Here is a 22,316-nt window from a genome sequence, read left to right on the forward strand (position 1 = left end):
CCCTTCTTGTGGGGACAGCTCCTGTGTCTCTTGACTCTTGACTGGGACCTGCTTTGTCTTGCTTATTTCAAAAATAGTCACCTTCTGACTGGTTACTTATTTTTTATACCGTTGTATTTTGATGTAATTTCTCTTTTTCAAAGCAAAAGAATATTATAATGATTTTCTAATGCCCAACCTTATTTTTCTTTCAGAGTTCCATCCAGACCTAGTTGCATCACTGTCACTGCCTTCCCAGCAGTCTTAAAATCTCCCATCTTTCTGTCCTTCGTTTTCTCGTTTCCATCCACAATCCACTAATGTATGTTGCTACTTTTATTCAGATTTAACTGTTTAACCCCTCATTATATTATTTACCTCGTTAGCTTCATAATCAGTCATTACATTTTTTTTCTCTTTTGAGGTAGGCAACCGTGACACCATTTTTCAGAGTACTGTTACAGATGTATGCAAACTATTTTACTTTTAAGTTGTTAAAATTTTTTCCTTGCAGGTTCCTTAATCTCAGAATAGAAAATGAGTGATATTTACATTTTCTGTTTATTTCAGATGATGATGCTAGGACTGAAAATGGAGCATTAGCTCCAAAGCAGGAGATTCCTTCAGCAGTAGAATCTCATGAAGTTCCTGGCAGTCTCAATATAGGTGTTCCTCAGATTTTTAAATATGGAGAAGCCTGCTTCCCTAAGGGCAGGTTTGAAAGAAAGAGAAATCCTTCTAGGAAGAAACAACATATATGTGATGAATGTGGAAAACACTTCAGTCAGGGCTCAGCCCTTATTCTTCATCAAAGAATCCACAGTGGAGAGAAACCCTATGGGTGTGTTGAATGCGGGAAGGCGTTCAGCAGAAGCTCCATCCTTGTGCAGCACCAGAGGGTCCATACTGGAGAAAAACCTTACAAATGTCTCGAATGTGGAAAAGCCTTTAGCCAGAATTCTGGGCTTATTAATCATCAGAGAATCCATACTGGAGAGAAACCTTACGAATGCGTTCAGTGTGGGAAATCCTATAGTCAAAGCTCAAATCTTTTTAGACATCAGCGAAGACACAATGCTGAAAAACTTCTGAATGTTGTGAAAGTTTAAGGAATTTTGAAAAAAGTCAGCACTCAGGTCTTTTTCTTCAGAAATGAAGACAAAATCAAAAACATGGAATGATACATAGCAGTTTGGTTTCCCTATAAGAATGTTAGAAAATCCACTGGGAAATGTAGAAAATTGTCACCCACCATCATCATTTCATCTTGAAAGAAATGGTGTCATACCTGCCTAGAAACTGAAATTTTAACCTTAATTCAGGTGTTAATGCCTAAATCTTCCATGTGATGTTTATATTCTGTTTTTTCCAAATAATCTCTATTCTTTGTCCCCCTCTTAAAATTTTCTTTTGTAGGCAAATACATGAGTTCTGTGTTGATCATTGCGATGTTCTTTGCAAGGATACATTCCCTTCTACACTAAAAGTCAACATGGCAGTTATGAAGTCTGAAAACTGAAGCCATCTTTTCAAAATTTTCTGTTTCTTTTGTACCCAATTTGGATATGCATTTCAGAAAATAGAAGATAAAAGGTGGCTAAAAGCCTCAAGGTAAAATTAGAAGTGCTGGTGATAAAACATCAAAAAGTGAATGGGACACCTAGATTGGGAAAGATAGAGAAATACTTGGATTCAAGAATTGAAGTACATTAAGAGTTTATCTAAATGCAATTATCGGCCTATAAGAAAACTCAAAAAGGGCGCACCCTGTCTGTAATGTGGAGACATCCCACCAATGAAAGTAACATCCTCCCATGGTTCATCAGAAGGTGGGTCGAGTAAACGATACTCGTAAACTAGGAAGGTAGAAATGACACTAGGGCGAATTCGCGGTGAATGGCTGTGTTGAAGGGCAAATGTAAAAGGGTAATGGTCTGTCTGGGATTTTAGGAAACAAAAGACTTGAAGATCCAATTCATTATCATTTTGCCTTCATTTTTGTTAAGGACAGGAAAATCTCTGACCAGGTGGGTAACAAGGTATCAAGTTTGCTACTTTATTTTTTTGGTGAAAGAAAAGGGTTGAACACCAAGCTAACAAAGCAGCCATGTACTCATTTGTTATTAAACATTTTCTACCGACAAGGCACTGTGCTAGGTACTGTAACCCTGCCGTGAGTAGGTAGGTAATTCTTTCACTGTAAGTTCCTGGGGATTGGTACAAAGCTGTTGCTCATGAGTTGGCCTCTTGCCCACGTCTGAGCAGTCCTGGGGGAGGTCACCTCTGAAATTCTCAGAGCCATGCTTCTCTCACCAGGGTGTCACATTTCGGGGGAAGGAAGACTCAGAGAGCTAGCCATCTCTCCAGCATTCTTCAGTAGTGAGTCCAAAATTCTATCACAGTTTAGAGGTTTGTGCGTTTAAAAAAAAAACTAATCAATCTAGAGATCTAGCATTAAGGGTGTACTTAACATGTTAAGTTGAAAGGATTGTTTTGTTTTAAAAAAAACAATTAGGTTATTGACAACTAGTATATTAACTCTCAGAATTGATTGAAGTATTTTTTTAATTTTAAGTCTTAACACATTTTTAAAAATGTATAAAAGGAATCCATTGTAGTGGTAGGATTATATACTCCTTGGCTGAGAATCCCAAGTACTGTGGTTCTGCTGTTTAGTGGAAAACTCTAGAAGTTAAAATACAGAATCTGAGAAAAGGCGTTTTTATAGTGGGCATCGTTGTGTGGAAAATGACCCATGTGAATACAGATATTTCACAGTTCCGGAGATTTGGGTTATAGCTGGTGCTTGGATCGAATTTTAAAAATGGAAGGCGAAGTCTGCACGAGCCTGTGCAAAAGCGTCGTGGTAAATGCAAGGCCCGCTGGTGGGGGGGTGAGGCAGGTGGAGCTTGTTTATAGGTTTTCTGATAACAATTATAAGAAATGTGCTTTATAGATTAAGATTTATTGAAGTATAAATATGTAGTAATGATATAATGTATTTTAAGTTATACAAGAAAATGTAGGGACTTCTGTTGGGGTCTGTTTTCTCTGTGGCTGAGAGGAAACAAGTCAGTGTCCAGTAACGGTGCGGACTCCTCTGCTCTGAGATAAAATGATCTTGAGTTTATCGAATGATTTATTTATAACCGACTTCTTTCCAAGTAGGCTTTGAGGTGGCATATTTGGAATTCTGCCGGGATGACAGGATTCTTCTATCAGAGTAGGTAAGAAGGGACCAAGCTCTCAGTGACTGAAATTTCATGCTTGCTTAGATTTTATGTCTTTCCTGAATACAAAGAAGCTTCCATGTGGTAGATTTGTCTTAAATGCCAAAGATGTTTGGTATAATGTGAGAGCTTAGAAAAAGTCGTATTAGAGTTGGCAGATATGTGTTTGTCTTGCCAGCTCTGATACCTGGGGGTTGTTTGGGAAGGATTCTGAGGCTAAGGCAGGGCTTTGTGGGAGAAATGGCTGGATCCAAAGGACTGGCTGATCGTGCGCAGGAAAAGGAAGTGATCTGTGTACTGGCTGGCTCTGATTAGGTTATGTCCCCAGTAGACAAATTGATTTAAAGTAACTCTTCAGTGACTTATGATTTCATCTCTACCTTTATGTATACCCACACAGCTAACCAGCGGTTCTGGGGGCTGCCCAGCCTCGGATGAAGTGGTGATCTGGCAGTTGTCAAGCAGTGGCGTCTGTGTGGTTGGCAAATGAGCACGCAGTGTTAATGGCATGCAGACTGCTGATACCTACCCAGGAGCCACTGAGCTTTTTGCTCATTACTGCTAAAGTTTTTTCTGGTGTTCTTGGCGTTTAAGCTTCCTATACTTAACACCCAGTTGGCACTTGATCATTTAGCAGTACGTCTAGCAATTTATGTAAGTTGAAGGGAGGGTTATATGTATTGAAATAATCTGCATGCCAGGCATTGGACTAGAGACCGTACCTATCTCTCTTAGATTTGTAGACTTAGACAAGCAGGATTCAGAGACTGTGAGACTTGCATGTGGCCAAGTAGAGCTAAAATTCAAGTCTAGTTCTGTGAACTCCACAGACGTATATTTTTCCACAATGCCATGAGTGGTGGCCATTAAACTTTGATTTTAGGTTTTACCTTTTATGGTTCAGATGCTTTTATCTTTTATAGTTAATGTGAAAACTATTAAATATGCTTGTTTAAATTTTCTATAGTACAGAATGTAAAGTGAAAAAAAAGACATTCCTTTTCATAGTCTTACTCAGAAATATTAATTACTTGGTTTGTTATTCTTCCAGGACTAGGCATATACAAATTTAATTGACAGTGTGTTAATAGCTGACACTTGTGGTTTCTATAAAGGCACTGTTTGAAGTGCTCTAGCATGGATTAACTCAATCCTCACAGCACTCGTACGAGGTAGGTACATAATGCCCATTTTACATACACACACTGCGATTTGCCTCCTCTCCTTCCCAGTTTGGTAAGACCTTGTTTTTCATGGCTACATATACTGTTTCACTGCATGAATATACTCTAATTCATTTAACTGACCCCTGGATATTTTGGTTCTTTATAGTTTTTTATTATAGATAAAGATATAGTTAACATCCTTGTACATCTATTTTGCTGCCTGTGTGGGTACTTCTGTAGGATAAATAGAAGTGAATTTTTGGGGTCTTACTGTGTACATTCAGCATTTTAAGAAATGCCACCCAAAAGATCGTAGTAGTTTACAACTCCATCAACAGTAAGAACGTGCCTGTTGGCCTACATGCCCACCAATCCTGTATCCTCAAATATTTTTGCCTATCTGATAGGCAAAATTTATTTCCTTTTTATTATTAATAAGGAGGAACATTTCTTCTTTGTTTATTGGCCATTTGCATTTCCTGTTGTGAATAGTGTTTGCCCATTTTAATTTTTTTAATTACCAGGCTATAAATGACTACCAGCTCATTGTACAAAATGTAAATGATACACACAGGTATAAGGACAAACAGACCCTTTTCTGTAGCATTTCCAATCACATTCCACTGTCCGCAGGTTAGTGTACATTCATCTAGTCCCCTTTCCATACATATCCGTGTGGATATACATAAACACATAAAAACTATTTTTACATGAATAGGATCATATATGTATTGTTCTGCAGCTTGCTTTGTTTGTGTGTCTCAAAAACATCCTGAGGATTTTAAATTTCTTTAATGGTTGAATAGAATTCAATATTATGAAAATACCATTACTGGACTGTTTTCTTATTTTTTTCCTCTTGCTATTACATTGCCAAAGTAAATCTTTTTCATATATATTTGTGCATGTGTGTGAATATTTCTTTAGGATGGAGTTGTGTAGGGTGGATTGTTGCATCAAAGGTGTGCTCTCAGACAGACCCACCTTAGCCTTCCCATAGGCCTTCATAACTTTATATTTTACCAACTGTATGGAAAAGCTCATTTCCCCATATAGCTTTACTTACTCGTGATAGTTCTATCGGATGAGAAAAAAAAAAAGAACTCTTAATTGCATTCCCTGATTAATGGTGAGTTTGAGGTTATTTTCATGTGTATTGGCCATTTATAGTTTCACCGTAGGTGGTTCATATCTTTTTCCCGCTTTCCTATTGGGTTACGTGCGGATATGTTTTCGTTTGTTCAGCATCTCTCCCCATCTTCTGGTAACAGAACCCTTATTTATTGTGGGGAACCCATTCCCTGTGGCTTAGGTGAGTACCTGACCAGGTCTGGCCTTCCTGAGTTCTGCAGCTCCCTAGCCACAGTGATGAAAGAATAGGGATGTTACTCAAGCCAGGCTACAGAGAGCCCTCAACAGAACTTCTGTGGAAACGATTGGAAAGAAGGCTCTACGGAGATCTCACGAACTAAGGACTTGTGTAAGCCTGAATTTGTACCATGCGGAGTTTGAGGAGAAACTCAAAAGAGAACTGAGTTCTGGTATCATTTTTCTGGAGGCCCTAGTCCAGCTGTGCCTAAAGCCTGCCCTACCTCCGGACTTTAACATTTTGTGAGCCAATAAAGTCCCTTTCTTGTTTAAGATAATTGAATTGGTTTTCTGTCCTGATTAATATAGGTTATTTGTATTTTCTTATTGATTTGTAGAAACCTTTGTAATTTCAAATTCTAGACTTATACTTCATGCATTATATAGGTTAATAAAATTAGCATGGCCTTCCCTGATTTGGCCTTTGTCAACCTCTGCCATTTGTGACACCACTCTTTGTACCAGGGGTCCCTCCACTTGGGAGCTGGGCACACAGTAGGAGGTGAGCAGTGGGTGGCTGGCCTCGGAGGGAAGCTTCATCCCACTCCCCACCCCCAGCCCTGTGGGAAAGTGTCTTCCACAAAACCATTCCTGGTGCCAAAACGGTTGGGACCGCTGCTCTATGCCACACACCACGCATGTGTACTTTACACACCAACAAAAACTGAACATTGGTGTTGGGAGTGTCTGTGGATGAAAAGCTTTTCACATAATCAAGTCTTCAGGTATTTTTCTGCCTGTCCTTCATTACTAGGACTCCAAGACGGGGGATTATGCTGGTGAGTCTGTGCTGCACCCGTGGACTCCCAGCCACTGCTGTTGCGTTCCCCTCAAGCATCTCCTGTATCTGATGCTTGGAGTCCCTCCCCATGACCTCCATCCCCCTTCCTTCCCTTCCATGGTTCTTCAGGGTCCCCATTTTCTGCTCAGCCCTGTGGATTTGAAATTGCCCCAGCCCAAGATCTGGGGTTCACCTCTTGCTCCTGGGTGTGGTGGTGGTGGTGGGGGGAAACATTGTATGTCATGGTGAATAGCGAGAAAATAAAGCAGGAAAGAAGGGATAAAAGAAGTCAAGGAGGAAAACCATTGCAATTTAGATAGGTTGTTCAGAGAAGGTTCACTGAGAAAGGTTTGGTGAAAGACGAAGGGTATAGGAAAGCAAGCTGAGACTGGAGGAAAGATGTCCCAGGCATGTGAACACAAGTATGAAGAACTGGGTGTGGGAACAATGCCTCATTTGTTCAAGAACCAACAAGGAAGCTAGTGTGTCTCCAGCCGAACGATCATGGAGGAAAGTAGTAGATGAGGCCAGAGAGAGACGTGGGGTGAGGGTTGTGGGCAGGACCTGGTCTGGGGAGACCTGGTTAGCCATTGGTGGGACTAGGACTTACACTTTCAATGAGGTCAGAAACATGACTAGTTGTTGAGAATAGAACAAAGTGTCCAGCTATCTTGTTTTTTTTTTTTAAAGTCTCAAATATTTCTTTACGTACTTTATTTATGAAGGCAGTAATAGGACAATTTAGAAAAAGTAGGAAAATAGAAATAAAAAGATGAATCAAATTGATAAACCTAGCCAGACTGATCAGAAAAATAGAAGATAAAGATTATTCAGGAATGAAAGCCCTGGCTGGCGTAGCTCAGTGGATTGAGCGCGGGCTGGGAACTAAAGTGTCCCAGGTTCGATTCCCAGCCAGGGTACATTCATGGGTTGCAGGCCAGAACCCCCAGCAACCGCACATTGAATCTCTCTCTCTCTCTCTCTCTCTCTCTCTCCCCCCCCTTCCTCCCTTCCCTCTCTAAAAATAAATAAATAAAATCTTTAAAAAAAAAAGAGATTATTCAGGAATGAGGGGTGATATTACATTATGCAAACTCATGTAAAAGTTCTATCAAACTCTGACCCATGTGGCTTGGTTGGGTGTTCTGCAATGTAAAAAGGTCACCAGTTTGATTCCTGCTCAGGGCACATGCCTAACTTATGGGTTTTGTCCCTGGTTGGGGACGTGCAAGAGGCAACTGATTGGTGTTTCTCAATTGTGTCAATCTTCCTCTCACTTTCTCCCTCCTTCCCCCTTTCTAAAAATAAATACATAAATTTCTTTTTAAGTTCTAGTGAAGTTTATTAATCATCCGAGTCCAATACTCATTCACTAGACATTGCTTGAGCCATCAGCAATATTTTGCATAATAGACATTTTCATTTGGCTTGAACAACAACACGTGGGTTTTTTCTACCTCTTGGGTGCTTCTCAGTCTCAACACTGGTATTTCCTCATTTTTATGGACTTACATGTTGGAAAGTCTGAGGGTTCAGTGTTCAAATCTCTTTTCTACTTATTTCACTTCCTAGGCAATCTTATCTGGCCCTATGTCTTTTTTTATTTTTTATCATTCAATTCCAGTTGTCTTCTCCCCCCCGCCCCTTGCATTGCTCTCCTCTGCCCTGTCCAACCCTTTTTTCCCAAAAACAATTCCCACCTGATGATTGTCCTTGTCCATGGGTCCTTTGTACATGTTCCCCTTCTTTCCCCGTTATCCTCCTTTTCCCTCCCCTACAGTCATTGTCACTTTGTTCTTCCATGTCTCTGGGGTTTTTTTGCTCATTTGTTCTGTTAATTAGGTTTCACTTATAGGTGAGATCTATGGTATTTGTCTTGCACTGCTTGACTTATTTCACTTAGCATAATGCTCTCCAGTTCCATCTATGCTGTTATGAAGCGTAGTTCTTTCTTTCTGCTGTGTAGTATTCTATTGTGTAAATGTACCACAGTTGTGTGACCCACTCATTTACTGTTGGGCACTTAGGCTGTTTCCAGCACTTGGCTATTGTAAATAAGGCTGCTGTGAACATAGGGATACACAGGTTCTTTTGAATTGATGTTTCAGGATACTTAGAGTATAATCCCAGCAGTGGTATAGCTGGGTCAAAAGGCAGTTCCATGTTTAGTTTTTTGAAGAAATTCCATACTGTTTTCCACAGTGGCTGCACCAGTCTGCATTTCCACCAACAGTGCGCTAGGATTCTCTTTTCTCTACAACCTCACCAGCACTTACTGTTTGTTGATTTATGATGGCCATTCTGAGGTGTGAAGTGGTATCTCATTGTGATTTTAATTTGCATCTCTCTGATGGCTAGTGATGCTGAGCATCCTTTCATGCTCTGGGCCCTCTGTATGTCTTCCTTGGAGAAGTGTCTGTTCAGGTCCTCTGCCCATTTTTTAATTGGGTTGTTTGAGTTCTCTATATATTTTGGAGATCAAACCCTTGTTTGAAGTATCATTGGCATATATGTTTTCCCAAGAAGTTGGCTCCCTTCTTATTTTGCTGATATTTTCTTTAGCCATGCAGAAGGCCCTATATCTTTAAATACTATTTCCAACTCCAAAATCTGTGTCTCAGCCTAGACCTCTTCTCTGCAGTACAGGTTTGTATTACCCTTTTGCCTACCAGACATCTCCATTTTGATACCTGCTTTATACTGGGCTCTTAAGAAAACATAGCCTAAGATAAGAGCTTACTGCCAAAATTGTATTGGGGTGATGTAATCCCAGGAAAAATCCCCTGAGGGTAACCAAGAAGTGAAGCAGGGGAGGAGAGAACAAAAGCAAGTAGTTGTTACTGAGCTGGCTACAGCTTCTAAAGAAGCACGTAGGTTTGCTTAGTCTCACTGTCTTCGAGTGCAAGTGGTGTGAACTACTTCATCTTCACCTCCCGGTGGAGTAGGAGGAAGGAGAAGGCATCAGACACCCCTCCCCTTCTAGTCAGCTTCCACCACAGAGCAGGCACTCCTCCATACTTCTAGGTGGCACCACTGAGCCTCTCCAGCAACAACCACTAGGAGGCCAGGCTCCAACACACCACCAACAGCACAGGGGGAGTGGCAGGTCAGAGATCAGGTGGGAGTCACTTGCTCCCTTTCCCCACAGCCTCCCCAGCCTGCAACCTCAAAGGTGGTGGTGCAGGCAATCTTAGGGGCTCATTGGTATCATAAACCAGAAGCCCTGGCCCTGCAACTAGGAGGAGGCTTATAAACTAAACTTGCCACAATGACTAATTAGGCATCTCAAGTCTAACGTGTCCATGTCCCAAAACAAACTTTTACTTTCTCCCCAAACGTGTTCTTAGAATTGCCCTCAGCTGGGAAAGTAGCTCAGGCCGATAGCCTCCTATGTGCCCTCCTTTCCTATGTGCCCTCCACTCAGTTCTCAACACAGCAGCCAGAGATATGTCACATTACTCAACTTCCCTGCTCAAAATCCTCTTAGCCCTGGCTGGTGTAGCTCAGTGGATTGAGCTTGGGGTGGGAACCAAAGTGTCACAGGTTCGATTCCCAGTCAGGGTACATGCCTGGGTTGCAGGTCATGACCCCCAGGAACTGCACATTGATGTTTCTCTATCTCCCTCCCTTCCCTCTCTAAAAATAAATAAATAAAATCTTTAAAAAAAAGCAAAAAAAAAATCCTCTTCTTGCTCTATTGAAATGTCAAAGGGGCATTGTGTCTGCAACTGTTAAACATACCTGAAAAAAAGAGCACATGTATTACATATATATATAAATGTACACATCTGGGTAGATAGCCAGATAATCTGGCCCAAAATGTGAATAGTGCTGAGGTTGAGAAGTCTTCAAGTATTATAGTTTTTAAAATTTTTTTTAAATTGATTTTAGAGACAGGACAAGAAAGAGAAACATTGATTTGTAGTTCCATTTATTTATAGTCATTGGTGCTTTTTGTATGTGCCCTAAGCATTGAACCCACAACCTTGGCATACTAGGACAGTGCTCTATCCAACTGAGCTACCCAGCCAGTGCAGATTGAGAGTAGTTTGTGCTGGGTTGGGATTAATCTTCACATCTTGGAGGATGGGGAATCTCTATGTATTATTTGTAATTCTCCCATAAGGAAGATTAGTCTCTTCTTCCATCTTTATTCACATCAGTATGGACTCATGTATATTTATTTGGTGTTGGAAGTTCTTTCAGGTTGATTCCTGTGTTCCGTTGACATGCCTCCATTGTATTGTTTTTTGAGCTCTTACTGTGAGATGCTGCTGGCTCATCTTGTGTTTTTCTTGCCCTAGCCCTAGAATCAGCCATTTCTCAAAGGAACTCTGGTCCCTTTTTATTTGCAGAAAGTTATTTACAAACCATCATGTGGGTGTGCTCATTGACACTGGAGTGTCATTACTTCTAGGTCCTCTCAGAGCACAGCTAAGTAAATATATACTAATCCATGTATACACATTTTATAATTGTTTTGGTGTCTGTCCATCGGTGTGTGTGCAAGAGAGTTCATACTGATATCTCTGGCTCTAATTATTCTGGTCATTTTTGATTCAACACTGAATATTATACATGAACAGTTACAGTCTCTGGATAGGTGTCCTCCAGAGAGGATTCACCTTGTCTTCTAACTGGCAGCTAGATTAGGAACAGATAACTTACTGAAAGTCAGACCTGACTTGAGACTGTTTCAGACTTTTTTTAGACTCGGGCCACACTGGTTTCCTTCTTATTCCTAGAGTATAGCCTTTCAATGTTCACATTGAATTGTGGAGCGATTACAAGAGCAACTCCTACTTGGTATGTTCTGTGCTCCAACTTTTACTTCCCATCACAGTGAGTTCGCTGAGAGTTCCACTTACTCTTCCTTTGCTGTCGGGCTAGATTCCTTGGTCTTTGGCCTTGCCAGTTGAAGAATGCTAGGGAAAAATCAACTGGCATTAAATATGAGGCCCAATACTCCCTTCTCTTTTCACTCAATATACTTCATTATTGTTTGAATCTTTAGAGTAGCATTACTTTCATAATTCATTTTCAAGTTCTAGTGAGCAATTGGACTTAGAAAACTAGAGAAAGTGAGGAGTGTAGGATCACTGTGTTCTTTTGTCTGGATAGCAAGATATTTAGAAGAGCAATTCGCCAGGATAGGGATATGAGGAGGAAGATAGCATGGGTGTATGTGTTAAGTTCATGAATTTCAGTTTACCTTTAAGACACAGGAAAGAAATGTGTAGTAAACAGTTGGCTCTGAAAATTTATTCTTGGGAGAGATGGCTACACGTCAGATATAAATTTGATCATCCTATTTTTTTCCACCTTTTAAATTCCCCAAAGAATAGACAATAGTTGACTGTATACTTTTCTCCCTACTCACTTCTGAACTCATCATATCAATGCCTTCAAACTCCTTTACTTCTGGACCTTGCAATTTTATTTCCAGACTTCCCAATAGTTTTCCTTCCTGCTGTCTCTTTCCTCCTTTTAATCTTAGCCTCTTCATAAAGCAGGGAGATGAATGTGCCATTCCCTGGTTCAGACCCTAATGGCTTCCCATTATCTTGAGAGCAAAATGCAGTACGTCTACTTGCACCACGCCTAGTACTTTTCTGTTTTATGGGTGACACTAAACCCCAGAAAGAAGAAGTGCCTATTTTTTTTACTGTCACATTCAACTGTCTTTTACTTCAAGTTTTATTTCCACCCTATTCTTAAGTACACATTCCAGTCATTACTTTCATAACACTTAAGTCTGAGGGCAGGAACTTTTTTTTTTCTTTTGCAGCACTTAGTACAGTGCCTGACGTTGAGTATTTATTGAATGAATTAATGACTAAGCACCACACTCCACATCATTGCTAATACATCCTTGCTTCTGTGCCTTTTTGGACTGTTCCCTCCCTGCCTTTATGCTCCTGCCTCATCCTTCAGAACTCAAATGTTGACAGCTCCGCAAAGCTTACCATTTTCTTTCGGGTCAGAATTCAGCCCTACCCCCTCTGAGCTCTTGTAAATTTCTTGTCTACCTTTATGATTATATTGAGCTATGTGTTTTCTGTATACATCAGTCTTTATCTCTATACACACAGGTTTTGTTGGGACAGTATACAAACTGTTTTGTATGCAAACTTTGTGTACACTATGAAACCTTAAAGAATACCTTGAACAAGTAGTTTAACAAGGTCTGTTGAATTGAAATAATTGGATAATTATGGGAGATATTCAAAGTAAATGATAGTAGCAGAATTTCAACAAATGGTTGATACCAGAAAAGCAATTTGAAATGTTTATTTAAAAGAATTTTTTTCAGTAGAAAACTTTACTATATGTAGCCTATTATCAATATGTATATCAGAAATCAATAAACAGAAAGTCTGAGGAATGTTGCCACTTTAAAAATCAGTAGGTCTTTTTATTTTTTTAAATACAAATTTTAAAGATTGTATTTACTTCTAGAGAGAGGGAGAAACAGAAAGAAACATCGATCAGTTGCCTCTCACATACCCCCAACTGGGGACCTGGCCGACAACCCAGGCATATGCCCTGACTGGGAATCGAACCAGCAATCCTCTGGTTCATAGGCAGGCCCTCAATCCACTGAACCACACCAGCCAGGGCAGATCTTGTTATTTTAAAGTAGATTATACTACACAAATCAGTCATGGGGGTATTACTTTAGCTATCATTTTGTTCAGTCTATAGATGACAAGATAAATAGAGTAGTAGAGAAATCATTATACTTTGACACACAGAATTCTTTTTTTAATTGTTCCACATATTTAGAAGCTGTAATTAAATGGTAATACTGAAGAACTGATCTCAAACTGTTAAAGTTTATAGGTTTCATTATTGAGAGCAAAATAAATCCATATTTGCTGTGAACATCACAGGAAGTTAAAAACTCCTCATTAGGAAAACCAAAACTAGGCGAAACATTGTTTTTGAGAAAGTAGGGCACTGGATTTATGTAGTTAATAAATGTACACCAGAATAGCACAGCATGTTCACACACATGGATTCAATGATAACTAGCATTAGCATAAGCTAGAACTCTCCTGTCAGCAGGTACGTGTGAAATCAGAGCAAATGCCAATTAAATTGTGGAAAGTACTTAAGTTTTCCCTACATTACCTAACAATTTCTCTGATATGTAATGGTAATTTGGGCTCACCAAATATTTGGGATTATAATATGATTATATTTCTAAATTCTGATTGCATACCCCACAGGACTGATTTTTACAATGTCTGATAAGGTTCTTAATACTGTTAACACATTTCTTACAATGATAAAACTCTCTTCTTGTGGATTGTATTCAATAAGACTACAGCTTTTCTTACATTATAGCAGATATGAATTTCTTTCCATTGTTGTTGTTCACTAAAATTTGTATTCACATTGAACATTTTCCCAGAACACACAAGATTCCTCCTCAGAATTTCTTAAGTTCAGTAATGTCTGAGCTCTAAGTTAAACTTCATCATAAAAATTGAGTCAATGTCTTCTATCCACTGTGGGGTGTTTTTTTTTTTTAATGTAGCCTAAGAGTTGAGCATTGATTAAAACCTTTTTCATAATAATCAATAGCACTCATAAGATTTTCTTTCTGGTGTAGTGTCTCTCGTACTGAATAAAGTTGGTGTATACACTAAAGGTTTTCCCACATTCGTCACATGTCCTCTGTCTTGGCCATGGTCCGTAAGGTCAGAGAGCTGAGTAAAACTTCTGCACTGGAGAGCCCTGCAGGGTTTCTCCCCAGTAAGGATTCCCTGATGTTCAGTGAGATCAGTGCACGTGCTGAAGGCTTTCCCACATGTGTCACATTTGTATGGCTTTTCACCAGAGTGCATTCTTTGATGGTTAATGAGGTCAGAGCGCTGACTAAAGCTTTTGCCACACTGATCGCATGGGTTTGGTTTCTCCCCAGAGTGGACCCTCTGATGTAGGATAAGAGCTGAGCACTGACTGAAAGCCTTCCCACACTCATTACATTTGTATGGCTTCTCCCCAGTGTGGATTCTCTGGTGTTTGATACGGTCTGAGTTCTGGCTGAAACTTTTGCTGCACTGTGTGCACGAGTACGGTTTTTCTCCAGTGTGAATTCTCTGATGAAGAATAAGGTCCGAACTCTGACTGAAGGCTTTCTCACAACTGCCACAACGATAGGGCTTTTCCCCAGAGTGCACCCTCTGATGTTTGGTGAGGTCTGAGCTTTGACTAAAGCTCTTATTGCACTGATTACATGCATACGGTTTCTCTCCAGTATGTATCCTCTGATGTTTGATAAGGTCTGAACGACGACTAAAACTTTTAGTGCAGTCACTGCACGGGTAGGGCTTCTCTCCGGTGTGGATTCTCTGATGTAGAATAAGGTTGGAGCTCTGACTAAAGGTCTTCCCGCACTCATCACATTCATAGGGTTTCTCACCTGTGTGAACCCTCTGGTGTTTAACGAGATCTGATCTTCGACTGAACATTTTACTGCACTGGTTGCATGGGTAAGGCTTCTCTCCAGTGTGAATCCGCTGATGATTAATAAGATCTGAGAGTCGGCTGAAGGTTTTGCTACATTGGTTACATGGATAGGGTTTCTCTCCAGTGTGAATCCTCTGGTGCAGAATAAGGACTGAGCTCTGATTAAAAGCCTTCCCACATTCATTACATTTATATGGTTTCTCTCCAGTGTGGATCCTTCGATGTTTGATAAGGTCTGAGTTCTGACTGAAACTTTTGCTACACTGATCACACGGATATGGTTTCTCCCCAGTGTGGATTCTCTGATGTAGGATAAGGTCTGAGCTCTGACTGAAGGCTTTTCCACACACATCGCATTTATATGGTTTTTCACCAGTGTGGATTCTTTGATGTTTTATAACATCAGAACTCTGACTGAAATGCTTGTTACACTGGTTACACGTATAAGGCTTCTCTCCAGTATGGATTCTCTGATGTTTAACTAGGTCTGAGCGCTGGCTAAAACTTTTACTGCAGTGACTGCACTTATAGGGTCTTTCTCCTGTGTGGATTCTCTGATGTATAATAAGGTCTGAGCTCTGACTGAAGGCTTTCCCACATTCATCACATTTATACGGTTTCTCACCAGTGTGGACTCTTTGATGTTTAATAAGGTCTGAGCTCCGACTGAAACTTTTAATACACCAATTGCAAGGATAGGGTTTCTCCCCAGTATGAATTCTCTGATGCAGAACCAGGGCTGAGCTCACACTAAAGGCCTTTCCACACTTGTCACATTCATAGGGTTTCTCCCAGTGGGTTCTTTGATGCCTAATAAGGCCTGTACTCCAAGCAAAGCTTTGTCCACATTCACCACAGTTATGTTGTCTTCTTTTAAAGTGGCTCTGATCCTTTTCATTTAATTGAGCCCCAAATTCACAGAATTCTCTGCATTCAGAATCCTGGAGAACATCGTCTCTGGGGTTGTCAGACTCTTCAGTCAGTAGTTCAGTTTTTTCTGTAATTTCCTTCTCTGAAGCCAGCTCTCCAAGCTTGGTCTTAATCTCACCATCTAGAACAATACACAAAATTCAAATGGAATGTGTTCTCCAAACTGTAAGAAACTTTCAGGTAAAACAGATCAGTATTTACCTATAAAATGTTATCACAGCCCTGGCTGGTGTGGCTCAGTGGATTGAACACTAGCTAGCCTGTGAACTGAAGAGTTGCCAGGGCTGGGCACATGCCTAGGATGTGGGCAAGGTCCCAGGTTGGGCACATGTGAGAGGCAACTGATTAATGTTTCTTTCGCACATTGATGTTTCACTTTCTCTCTTTCTCTCTCCCTTCCCCCTCTCTAAAAATAAATAAAATCTTTAAAAAAAATCACAATATGGGAGTGCTACAAAACAAAAAAGTATCCTCTGAGAGGGAAACTAGGAAGAATCAATAAACAATGGGCCACAATAACTGTTTAGAGAAGTGGCTTACCAGATTTGGCTGGATATGTTTGTCACAGGATATCTGGGAACTGAAACCTATCATAGTGATTAGGAAAGTTCCACTAAAGTAGAACTGATATGTAAGCAATTTATGAACATGTGTAAGGTGTGCAGTGTGAGATTGGGGGGTGGGTGGAGGGAGAGTGGGAGGAGGCAGCAATGCCTGGGCTGTCACTGGGAGGGTGTACCACCGGGCTGGTCACAGACTGCCAGTAGGACAAAGAAAGAAGCATCATGCCCAGGAATGGTCAACACATATTCCTAAATTACTTTTATAAAAAAGTCTATAGACAATCCTCCATCTCTTTTGTCCTGATTATCACCAAGGAAGTGGCTGAGAATGCATAATCCCTTTTTTGAAACAGCCAAATTCATTGGCCAAACTTCTTTACAGAGGTGTGTAAATTAAGAAAAAATTGCAGAGGTGGGGTCAGAAATCTCCTTTGAGTTAATTTTTGAAGAGTCTTTTCCTATGCTCCACAATATCAGATGCCTGTGATGGTAGGGAGCAAGGGAGCTCCTTTGAATGTATTTATTTCAAGATTTTATTTATTTATTTTTAGAGATATGGAGGGAGAGAAACACTGATGTGAGAGAGAAACATCAATAGGTTGCCTCTCCCACACATCCTGATGATGGACTTAACCTATTCCCAGGTACGTGCCCTGACTGGGAAACAAACTAGTGACCTTTCTCTTTGGGGACAGTGCCCAACCAACTGTCCCACACAGGTCACGGCGCTCCACTGAATTTCTTGATTGTCAGCCCACTGTTAAGCCCACAGTTGTCAAGCTGCAAACAGTTTATAGAGCTGAAACCGTGACACAGACAAGTTTTAAAGGCAAAAGTCCAAATCCCAAGCCTGTAAGAGTCTGGGTAAATCTAAATATGTGCTGACTGATTTATGCAATATCTTATGTCTCATGGAATTTACAAAATATGTAGAATTAAAATACATGGCAAAAATAGTACAATGGGAGGGAGGTAAATAGAATGAAAATATTACAAGGTCTTTGGATTATCCTAGAAGTACTAAATTAAGATATACTGTAATAAATTAAATGTGCATGTTGTAATTTCTAAGGCAACCTTTTCCAGACAGATTCCATGAGAGAATAAATTAGGAAATGATTTGAGTGACTGTTTTCTTAATTCTTCCAAGGAATGATACATAGCCAGTACCACAACCAATATATAGAAGAGATAGTAATACATTATTTACAATGAATGCCTTAAACTTTGGTTTAATTCTCTCACAGAATTACATCTGAGAAAGGCTGCTATGAGGTGACCATTAAATAACAATAAAAGAATGTATAAACAATAAATTAATAGAAAAAATAAAACAAAAACCCTGGTAACACAAAGTTAGACTAAAAAAAGAGACAAAAGAAATAAAACATAGGATAAATAAAAACAAATAAGGAGATGGTACATTTAAATCCAAGCACCAGCTATGTTATATGTAAATTTACTACTCCAATAAGAAGCAAAGAAAAAACAGCTAAGATCATACTTCATGGCTAAATGATGAATGCTTTTCTTCTAGGAACAAGGGAGCAAAACAAGGATGCCCTCTCTTACCACTTCTTTTCAACATCATACAGCTTCTATTCAATATTCCTAGCCAGTACAATAAGACACAAAAAAATAACTGAAACATAGAAATAAGAGAAAAAAGTCAAACTGTCTTTACTTATAGACTATACACCACTCCATATATAAAAAATCCTGAAGTGTTTCACAAAAGCTATTAAAACTTATGGGTTTATTAAAGCAATATACAAAAACTCATTGTATTTCTGTAGATAGCAATCAACAATTAGAATGAAAATGTAAAACATTTTTATCAATTGTATTGACAATGCTTAGAAACAAATTCAACAAAATACATGCAATAGTTGTATAATGAAAACTACAAAACATTGCTAAAATTAAAGGGGACGTAATAACTAGAAATATACACCATCATTTATAAATAGACAGATTTAATATTGTTAAGATGGTAGAATTCTCTGCAAAGTGATCTATAGATTCAGTGCAAACCCAATCAAAAATCTCAGTAGGCTTTTTTTCTAGAAAGTGACAAACTGATTCTAAACTTTATGTATAAAGGCACAAAGAGTCTAAACAATTTGGAAAAAGAACAAAATTGAGGAGGTTACACTATTTGATTTCAGACTTTACTATAAAGCCACAGTGATTAAGGCAGTGTGGTAATGGCATAAGGATATACACGCCCATTAATGGAACAGAACAGAGAGTAAATACATAGATCCAAACATATACGTGCAACTGATCTTCAACATAGTTGCAAGATAAGTAAATGGTGAAGGGATAGTCTCTTTTCGGCAAAACATCTTAGAACTGGATATCACAATGACCAAAATCAACTTCAACCCTTTCCTCACGCTATACATAAAAATTAACTAGAAGTGTAACGTAAACCTCAACATAAAAGCTAAAGATGTAAAACTCCTAGAATAAAGCATAGATGACCAAAATTAATGCACAGAACTTGAGAAAATAAATCTGTGTTTAAGCCACCCAGTCTATGATATTTTGTTATGGCAGCACTAGCAGACAAATATGGTATGTTTTTAAACTTTATACATTTAGGGAATTATACCACACGTATTTTGTGACTTGCTTTCTTTTGTTCAACATTATGTCTGCGGGATTCATCCATATTCACATGTACAGCAGCAGTACATTCACATTCACTACTATAGTGTGACATGCACCACAATTTATTTACCCATTTCCTCCAACGGACAATAACATGTTGCTGTTATGAACAATGCCAATATGAATATACTGGGGTATCTAACTCAGTGCACCCATGCAGGTGTTTCTCTAGGTTATAAAAACTTAGGATCAGAACTGCTGGGTCCTGAATTAGGTATTTCCAAAGTGGTCAGCCCAATTCATGCTTCCATCAGGAGCGTATAAGAGTTAACATTGCTCTATATTCTAACTAACATTAAGGATCTTTTTTTTTTAACCCATTGTATCAGGCTCTTATTGCTATAGCTACATTGAAACTACAGTTTAATTAAAGTCCCTAATGAGTTCTGTCTTGACAAATTTGACGGTCAATAATTGATCTTATTCTCCTTTTTAATTATTATTGTTTTTTTTTGCTTTTAGAGAGAGGAGAAGGGAGGGAAAAAGAGAGGGAGAGAAACATTGATATGAGAGAGAAACATTGATCACTTGCTTCTCATATGCACCCTGACCTGGGACCAAACCCACAACCCAGGCATGTGCCCTGGCTGGGAATTGAATTGGAGACCCTTCGCCTTGCAGGATGACACTCAACCACCTAAGCCACATTGGTCAGGGCTTATTCTTAAAAAAAAAATAATAATTAATGTTTATTGTTACTGCTATTACAGATGTCCCCATTTCCCCCAATCTTATTCTTGATTTATTTGACATTGTAGTTTGCTTTCTTGTTAACTTACCCTTATCCTATTCTCCATACAACAGAGTGTCGTTTACATGCTATTATCTTATGTAAAGAGTTCCAATGGCTTCCCATTAAGCTGGGAATAAATTCCAAATTCTTCCTATGGCTTAAAAGCTTCTATGATCTGGTCCCTATGTGCCTTCACTTCATTCTACCACCCCTACTACCTGTCTAGCCCAGGCTCACTTTGTTCCTGTGCATCTCCTGCATTTGCCATTCCCTCTGCCTGGAACATTCTTCTCTCACATGGTCAATGGCTTGTTCTCTCACTCCATTTATATCTCCAACCACTTTTTACCATCTCAGAGAGGTACAACGTTTGGTGAGCCCTGAACTTTGAGGCAACGGATATGAAAGCAGATCCCAGTTTGCACTTGGGCACTATTAGAGACTTAATACTTGACCACAGAGTGCCAAATGACTATTACAAACAGACCATTGTGTACCAGTTGTTATTTAACCCAGCAAATCATACAACTGGATGTTCAAACTTGCATTCCATTGTAAAAGCAAGTCTGGAAGACAAGTAAATTCTATGTGCCAGTGACTCAGATTCTCACGGTGCCTGTTCCTGTTTCCACTATCTCCATCATTCATGGCCTGATGGGAGTTCCCCAGGCCCAGTTAACAGAGATTGGAAAGTCCAGAACTGACTCACAGATGAGTCTGCCTGTGTGTGGGCACAAGCCAAAAGTGAATGGCTTTCACTTACACCTAGCTGTGGTCTCAAACACCAGTGAAGGCAAATGTTCCTAGTGGGCAGAATTTCAGGTACACACCTAGGTGTACGCTTTTCATGGAAGGCAACATAGCCTAAAATACAGGCCTACATTGACTCACGAGTCGAGACTAATGGGTTGTCTTATTAATTAGGCACCTGGTAAGAATAAGACTGGAAGACTAGAAGTAAGGATTCTGGAGGAGAGGTATGAGGACAGACTTGGAATGAACAAAGAATGAATCTATTTCTGCCCTGGGTGAATGCTCACTAAAGGGCATCCCCTGTGGGAAAGCCTCCCAGTAATAAGACGGACATGATGATTCACACTATGGACATCAATCAGCTGTTTTACCAATGCCTGCCCAATGAACTCATGTACGAAGTGGTCATGGCAGGAGGGATGAAGGCTATGCACGGGCTCGACAATATGACCTCTGCTTATCAAGGCTGATAAGCCTATAGCCACTGCTATGTGCCCAAGCATCCAACCACAAGCGCCAACACTAAGTTCCTCAGAAGACACCATTCCCTGGAGAGGACATAGCCAGCCACTTGGGGCAGATTCATTACACTTGTTCCCTTCTTTCATGGAAAGGGCAGCGATTTTTCTTCTTTCTACAATTTTTTAAAATTAATTTTTTTTAGAGAGAGGAGAAGGGAGGAAGAAAGGGAGAGAAACATTGATCAGTTGCCTCGTACATGCACTGACCTGGGACTGAACCACAACCCAGACTCTGCCCTGACCAGGACTTGAACGTGCAATATTTTGCTTTGCAGGATGATGCCCAACCAACTGAGCCACACCAGCCAGGGCGGCGATTTGTTTTCAAAGGGCTAAATACATAGTTTTCATTGACTTAAGAATTCCATGACTATATTTATTACCCTGGTATTCTACTCAATATTGCCTCCAAAGGAGTAGTCATTTTACAAGGAAGGAGGTGCAGTGGTGAGCTCACACCTATGTAATTCATGGGTCTTCCTACATGCTTCACCATCCGGACATGGATTGGGACAATGGTGAAATGATCTGCTGAAGGTTCAGTTTTGGTATTGGCTAGGCAACAACACCAAATTTGGGTTGCTGTTGTCCAGGATGCACTATACCATAAACCAGAGGAAAACACACAGTACTGTCTTTCCCATGGCCAGAATACACGGGTATAAGAGCCAAGGGTGAAGGAATAGTAAGAATGTCTTCTCTTACTATATATCTAATGATCCACTTAAATTATTTTTGTCTCCTATCCCCATAGTCTTGGGCTTGGTGGGTTTGAGGTTCTGGTTCTCAAAGGAGAAATACTTCTACCATGGAACAAGGTCACGATGTTGTTAAATCTGAAGCTGAGACTGCCTTCTGGCCATTCCGGGCTCTTCATGCTACTGAACCAACAAGCAGAGAAGGGGTCACTCTACCGGCCAGGGTGACTGATGATAATTAGCAATGGGGAATTGGTTCCTGCTACATAATAGGGGTGAGGAAGAATATGTCTGGAACTCAGAGGACCCACTGGGTTGCCTCTTAGTTCTCTCATGTCTAACAGACCCAGTCGATGGTACCCTAAAGTAACCCAAAGGCTCAGATCATCCAGGAAAGAAGGTTTATGGTACTTAACTAGGTAGAAAACCGCATGACTGAG

The 22,316-nt window shown here is 39.9% G+C and overlaps 2 protein-coding genes across 3 annotated transcripts in view; one reads left to right on the forward strand and one right to left on the reverse strand.

The window, feature by feature from the left end:
* ZNF24 (zinc finger protein 24) overlaps positions 1 to 6,021 on the forward strand; it is a 28,295-nt gene extending 22,274 nt beyond the window's left edge. The window contains exon 8 of the mRNA XM_028523529.2: positions 550 to 6,021. Within this exon, the coding sequence (XP_028379330.2) occupies positions 550 to 1,088 (539 nt within the window). The 3' untranslated portion in view covers positions 1,089 to 6,021. The remainder of the gene's footprint in view (positions 1 to 549) is intronic.
* A 6,677-nt stretch (positions 6,022 to 12,698) lies between these two features.
* Positions 12,699 to 22,316, reverse strand: part of ZNF397 (zinc finger protein 397) — a 39,047-nt gene continuing 29,429 nt past the window's right edge. The window contains exon 3 of one of the 2 annotated variants that reach the window (XM_028523932.2): positions 12,699 to 16,053. In XM_028523932.2, coding sequence (XP_028379733.1) covers positions 14,108 to 16,053 — 1,946 coding nt within the window. In that variant the 3' untranslated portion in view covers positions 12,699 to 14,107. The remainder of the gene's footprint in view (positions 16,054 to 22,316) is intronic. The other variant, XM_036009156.1, reaches the window with a different exon arrangement.

Source organism: Phyllostomus discolor, chromosome 9 (assembly GCF_004126475.2).
Source record: "Phyllostomus discolor isolate MPI-MPIP mPhyDis1 chromosome 9, mPhyDis1.pri.v3, whole genome shotgun sequence".
NCBI lineage: Eukaryota > Metazoa > Chordata > Mammalia > Chiroptera > Phyllostomidae > Phyllostomus > Phyllostomus discolor.